Below are 6,656 nucleotides of genomic sequence, written 5' to 3'. Positions count from 1 at the left end.
GACGGATTTCTCGTTCGGGATGAGTTCATAATGAGATCGGGGAACTCATTTAGCAGGTCGGCTACGGGTGATGACGCGTCACATACCTTGACGGTGGACTGTCGGGTTGTGTCCGGCTGACCGGCTACGCGAAGGTTAGATTGCGCGTCAACTAAACAGCGATGGTGTAGATCTACAAGTAAATGGTAATGGCGCAGAAAGTCCGCTCCTATGATGGCAGAGCTTACGTCCGCGATAACGAAATTCCACAAAAAAGGACGGCGTAAACTAAGATCAATTGTACGGAGGGACTCACCATATACCACTATCGGCGAACCGTTGGCTGCATATAGCCGCATCGTAGACGGCTTCGAGGGGATGTAGTTAGCTGACTTCGGGATGACGGAAACATCAGCGCCAGTGTCGATTAGGTAGCGGTGTTGTGTTTTGCGGTCGAAGATCACCATCCGGTTGCTGACAGGTGAGATGGTGTTCACTTGCGATCCGATGTTCCCGGCGCATCCTCATGCTGATGACGGCGGTTGACCCGAGCTCGGGGACACGGGGGCTGGATACGAGCAAGGCTGTCGGCAGGATCGTGCTGTTCTTCCAAAACGGCGGTGGTAGTAGCACTGTCCATCGGTGGCATCAGTGACACGACGTGACGGTGTTGGTGGCTGTGAACGAGGGTGAGTCCGGAAGCGGTCGCTTTGGCGGCACTGTCGCATGAACTCGTTGAGCTGGCGGCTAAGGTCGTCCACTTTCCGCGTCATTTGTGCTTCGAAATCGGTCGTCGTGCGTACCTCGGCCATGGTGTTGCAAGCGCTGGTCGTGGCGAGAGGTGAAATGCAATCCATTATAGCGTCGGCAACGGCGGTCTTGTCTGCTGTTGCTCCTTGTGCGGCGATAACGGCCGACTGCACGTGTGGAGGTAGCTTCCCAATCCAGAGGTCCACCAGGAGCGATTCGATAATCGTATCGCCAGCGGCACGACGCATCTCCGCAAGTAGCTGGGACGGTTTGCGGTCTCCTAACTCGGTCGCGTACAATAACCGATGTAGTCGCCTGCGTTGAGATTCGCTGTAATGTGCGAGGATGGTTTTTTTTACGAAATCGTATCGGTCAGTCGCAGGCACGTTTCCTAGTAGCGGTTGTAGCTCCGAGAACAAACGAAGAGGTATCTGAGCCATCGCTATATGGAAACGTCGGTTGTCCATTTTCGCGGTGATACCGGATGCTGCGAACCAATGTTCTAAAGCACAGAAAAACGACGGTAGGTTGTTGGTGTCCATCTCCGGTACATTCAGTCGTATGGCGTGGCATGTGTCCACTTGGCGCTCTGTGGTGGGCTCCATCGTAGGTGCTGCTGCAGCCGCGTCGTTAACATCAGCCGGTCTCATCTCAGCCGCCTCTGGGACGAGCGGTAATGCTAGGGAAGCGCGCTGCAGGTCGGGGCTGTGTTGCATCATCTTTTACGCCACGTGTAAAATCGTGGTTTCGCTGCACGGTGCTTTGAAAACCCGAAATGCCGCTGTAGGGTTCCGAAGACAATGGCGCTGTCTGCTCGTACACAATGTCGCGCTGAACTTATTGACACAAAATGGTGTACTGTACCGACACGAATAAAATGGCGTCGCTGTGTCGGAAAATGGTGTGTCGCGAATGACGATGTCACTTGCACGGGCCGGATTGACGGCGTATTTGGGCTTACCGGAATGACGGCGTAATTGGTTCAAGCCAGATCGTTGGTACGGGTCGCTGGTCTCACAGGCGTAGACAGCTGAGGACACGTGCCGGATCGATGACGAAGGCTGCTGGCTGTGTGGACCGGAACGTTGGCGCGGTGCGCGGGGTCGTACGCTGAAGCGTTGGCGTGGGCTACTAGCTACACGGGCCGGATCGTCGGCGTAAGCTGTCGGTCGCGCGAGCCGGATCGTCGGCGTAAGCTGTGGGTCGCGCGGGCCGGATCGTCGGCGAAAGCTGCTAGCAACACGGGCCGTAACGTCAGTTTGCTTCGTAGATCGTAAGGCGATGTTTCGATGGTTACACGGGCCGGAACATCGGCGTAGCGTGCTAGTTGCACGAGCCGGATCGTCGGCGTGTTTCGGTGGTTACACGGGCCGGAACATCGGCGTAGCGTGCTAGTTGCACGAGCCGGATCGTCGGCGTGTTTCGGTGGTTACACGGGCCGGAACATCGGCGGAGTGTGCAGGTTGCACAAGCCGGATCGTCGGCGGTGTTCGCAGGTTACACGAGCCGGAACATCGGCGGAGTGTGCGGGTTGCACAAGCCGGATCGTCGGCGTGAACTGCTGGTGTAACCGTTGGGGTGCTCTTTCTTTCTCTCTCTCTCGTCGATCTGCTTCCGTGGGGGGTCGGTCGGTCGCTGACTGCCAGATCGTGGATCCTGTGGACACTTCACTGGCACAATTTTCACTCGCGGCGGTAAAAATGTTCGGTCGGGCGACGCACTCACGCACTCACGAAATACACGCACTACGCACACACTCGCAATAAAACACACGCACTCGCGTCGAAATACTCGCACTCGCGATAACAAAAGAAATTTTTCTTGGCAATCACGTCGGGGTCACCAGTTTTGGCTACCAGAATAAACGGTAGACCATTTTTAGATTTTGAGATTGCCAAGATTTATTTATACTGTGTCGAATGGTTTACAAAAATTGGATGTGTCTTTGAGAAGAGAATAAAGGGAAAAGAGATCGCGTATAGTGTTCGCTGGGTTTTTATAAAAGATGAGGCGGAAGTGTATTGCGCGGCCTCGTGGCTTATGTCACGTTGACGTCTTCGGTTAATCCGTGCGCGGTGTATGTCAGGCTGACGTTTCCTGGATTAACCGTGTGCGGTGTGTACAACCGGAGGTCAGCTCCGAACAGTGGTAGGGCCACACCGTGGTCGCCACACCAGTAATGTAGCCACTTGTACCTCTGTCTTCATTTTTAGCTTTTTTGAAACCTCAAAAATGAACCTGGGTGTAGGGATTACACGGTATGGGAGGAAGAGAGTGAGAGAGAGAGAAAGAGAAAAAAAGAGATAACTGGATAGTTGTATCAACAGCGAGAGAAGGACAAGGAATAGGTCAATTTGCATAATGCAACCGTTATGTAATTTTAACATTGTTTTAACACGACAATAAGACTTTCGGTATGAAGGAAATCGCACACGAAATTTTATATTGATGAGATCCACTAAAGACTGGACTGCAATAAATTTATTTAAAGTTTTGCATGCGACTGCGATGGGAAAGCATTTAATTGCAGTCCGCCGAGACTGTACCCAGGTGACAACTGTTCTACATTTTTAGCTTAAACTCCTTGCGAACAGCTCGATTGAACCCATTGCCTCATATGAACGCTTGAAAACATGGGTGTGTGAGTGAACAACGATGTGTTGAAGCGTTGAAGTTTATGTCAGAACTTCGGTAGAAGCCGGACAAACAAGAAGCTTGCAGTTTCGTCCTCGGTGTTCAACAGCCAAAACACTGAGTAAAAAGAAATAAACGATCTATCCAGGAGCATCAGAATAGCTGAGAAACGCAGGGAAAATAACAAAACAACGTGAAAGAGTGTTTTATAATAAACTTGTTGTTTAATATGGATTGAACAGTACGCATGTTTTGTTTTGGGCCGGTAGCTTGTGCACAACGTGATGACATTTCTCAAAATGGCACCAGAAAAAACGCTTCACACTGACGTTTCAACTGTTATAATAAGCTTAAACTCTGCAATATCGCTTGCTCTTTAAGCCAATTTTAAGCCTGCTCTTTAAGCTTCCAGCAACTCGAAAAACGCTAACAATCTGCTCGAAAATGTCACTTGGGTAGCCTCTTCGCACACCCGATGCTTTCCGGGAACTGACAGCATTCGATGTGTAGCAAATGTAGTCGTCTCTCTCTCTCTCTCTCTCTCTCGTGCATGATCCATAACGATCGGGAATCCTGCGATGTAACGAACACTCGGGATCTTTTCTGCACCAGCTATAGACATGGCTAGCGTGCGCGGCACCGTATTCCTTTTCTTTTATTATTTGATCGTTTTTATATACAGGCGTCCCCCGAGTTACGACCCCCTCGAGTTACGACGATTCGCAGATACGACGATTTTGATTTTGACAGTTAAAAGTTGTCATTGACAAGAAAATGATGTATTTTTTGAATATCTGGGCTGATAACCGTTATACACACATTTCCAAAGATTCCACAACTACCCTATCTTGAATATCTGTATTGTGTACGGTTTTTAAAATATAATTATTTCATTATCAAACATTATTTTATATAAAATACATGATATCATAAATTCCAACACTTCAACTTCGGTTATAAACTTAATATTCATAGATATTCGACATACGACTTTTTCGACTTACGCCTTGATTTGGGACATTTTTTCGGTCCCAAATACAGTCGTATCTCGGGGGACACCTGTATATGTTTTGTTAAAATAAAGTTTAAGTCAACAACAACATAAAACATTTGACTTTCGCCAACGCAAAACATGCAATACAAAGTTTTAAATATTGTGAAACAGCTCCATACATTTTCACGAGATAATTTTTTTTGTTATGTTTCAATCGTTCCTCTTAATTTCACACAAATCAGTTGGTTTCCCTTTAAATTTGTTTGGGGATATTTTCGATCGTATTTGGAAGCAAAAAAAACCCCATGTTGTTTTAACGAGAACGACGATTCAACACTGTTGCTGTTTACGAGTACAACGATTGTCAAAGTGCTTTTTCATAAGGAATCAGTTATCAATTTATTTGACATGACATGACTTGTCCATAAATCATTTTTATAATTACTGAATCCACGTTTGCTTCGATAATTTTTCAGCCGTTCAGACTTTTGTATCATCCCCGGAATATCTTCAATATTTTTTACGGCGTGGGAAGATGGGGTCTTCAAGAAGCGATATTGATCCCTTTGGATTTTTTTTAACAGATCAAATTTTTAACCATCTATTGCTGATTCTCAAGTGATTAAAGATTACAATTAGTTTGTACAGAAGGTATCTTTAATTTTGAACTATGCTTGAATGATATAAATACAGAAAAACAACAATAATACCTAAAATGTTTCTAAAAGATTAAAATGTAATAATTTAAGCGCAATAATAAAAAACGCATTCTCCTGGCCCGCGGCACTCGATCATTCACTAAAGTTGGCCCTTTGCCTAAAAAGTTTACCGACCGCTGCCTTATTTGATTCGAAACCTGTAATTATTGATTCAAATAATATTATACTAACGATTAATCGATTGATTCAAAGTTAATTATTCATAAACCTATTGAATTTTATAATTTTTATATGAATGTGACATTTCTTGGACCATTCCCGGCAGGCAATTGACGTTTCATACTAGGGCGAGGGGTGTTGAAACGCATGGAAAAGCAGGAAGAAACACGGACGAGCGCTGATGAACTGCAACTGTGTGCGTGCAACAGCACCAAACGGCATGTGGCGACGTACAGTGTATGGATGTGTGTGTGTTATTTTAGGCAGCGAAGATGGATCGAGGTTATGTTTACAAAGTGAAAGAGTTTGATGCAGAAGCGTCTTCGTGATAAACATGTATTTTAGTTGCATAATTTCAGTGTTAAAGTTTGTAATGTGAACTTAAAAGTAATGACCATAGGTGCTATTCACTTGTGTGCTGTTGGCGAATATTGAAGCGTTGAAATATTTAAGCTTCATATGTTTGTTTGTTGTGCTTAGTGTGAAGCAAAAATGTGTGCTAAAGTGTTATAAATTAGAAATATGTATGCGTATCCGTCTAATGTTCGGTTGTACCTATCTAATTTTCCATATTTTTGGGTGTCCTTATCCTTTACCAGGAGAAAACTATAGATGGAGGTTAGATACGTGCAGCTATTTGCCTCCGCAGGAAGGTATGTTAATTAAAGTTGTTGTATTTGTAATTTTTCATTACGCTGCAATTAAATAACTTATCGTATAAAATTTGCCGTTTAACATTATGAATAATCGATGTTATCAGTGTTCTTCAGAAGTGTTCCAAGCTGTCCGAAGACGCACAAATCCGCAATCCACAATCCAAGCACACAAATCCGATTCACCTCGTATGCACCCAGCGGATTTCATGCGAAGGATATTGGAAAGCCATCAAAGAAGTGGGCATGATGGTAAGGAAACTTTGATTCTTTTTACTTTTAGATTTCTTATCCTTATTTTTGTTTACAACAACCTGAGATCGTCGGTGCGGGCCTTATGGGAACTGCGCGGTCAGAGCAATAACCGGATGAGCATTTCGTTTCAGGTGGAAATTATATCAAGTTTGTGAATTGAAGAGAGTTACGGCACATTGTGCCACACTAAATAAATTTATTTTTATTTCTTCCTTCTATGGCAGCTTGTTTTAACATTTCCCTGTATGTTTACTCTTGCCGGTGCTTGTGTCAGTTTTCATTTTAAATATTCTTTATCATATTCTTTATCTATGTCTATTCCCACGTGGTTTGTGGCGATAGACTTAAATAAGCACTGTATTTGGGTAGTTACTAAAAGCTATTTTTTCCTGACGATCCTTCCCAGCTACACCGTGCAAGAAAAGTCCCATCAAAGTCTAAAGCCTCATGCATCCTGTTGTTGGCATCCTGGCGGCTGATATCTGCATCTATTATTTAAGTATAACTGCAAAA

The 6,656-nt window shown here is 45.0% G+C and overlaps 1 protein-coding gene across 1 annotated transcript; it reads right to left on the bottom strand.

The window, feature by feature from the left end:
* Positions 1 to 503: 503 nt before the first annotated feature.
* On the bottom strand, positions 504 to 1,448 carry LOC125906439 (uncharacterized). The gene has a single exon (XM_049605244.1). The coding sequence runs from the start codon at positions 1,446 to 1,448 to the stop codon at positions 504 to 506; it is 945 nt and encodes a 314-aa protein (XP_049461201.1).
* Positions 1,449 to 6,656: the final 5,208 nt, after the last annotated feature.

This window comes from Anopheles coluzzii, chromosome X (genome assembly GCF_943734685.1).
Source record: "Anopheles coluzzii chromosome X, AcolN3, whole genome shotgun sequence".
Taxonomy (NCBI): domain Eukaryota; kingdom Metazoa; phylum Arthropoda; class Insecta; order Diptera; family Culicidae; genus Anopheles; species Anopheles coluzzii.
Note: the sequence above shows the minus strand (reverse complement) of the source record. Positions and strands in the feature narration are given on the sequence as shown.

What these genes read in the sequence shown, in the direction of transcription:
- LOC125906439 (XM_049605244.1), bottom strand. Translation starts at nt 1,448, where the DNA reads ATGATGCAACACAGCCCCGACCTGCAGCGCGCTTCCCTAGCATTACCG.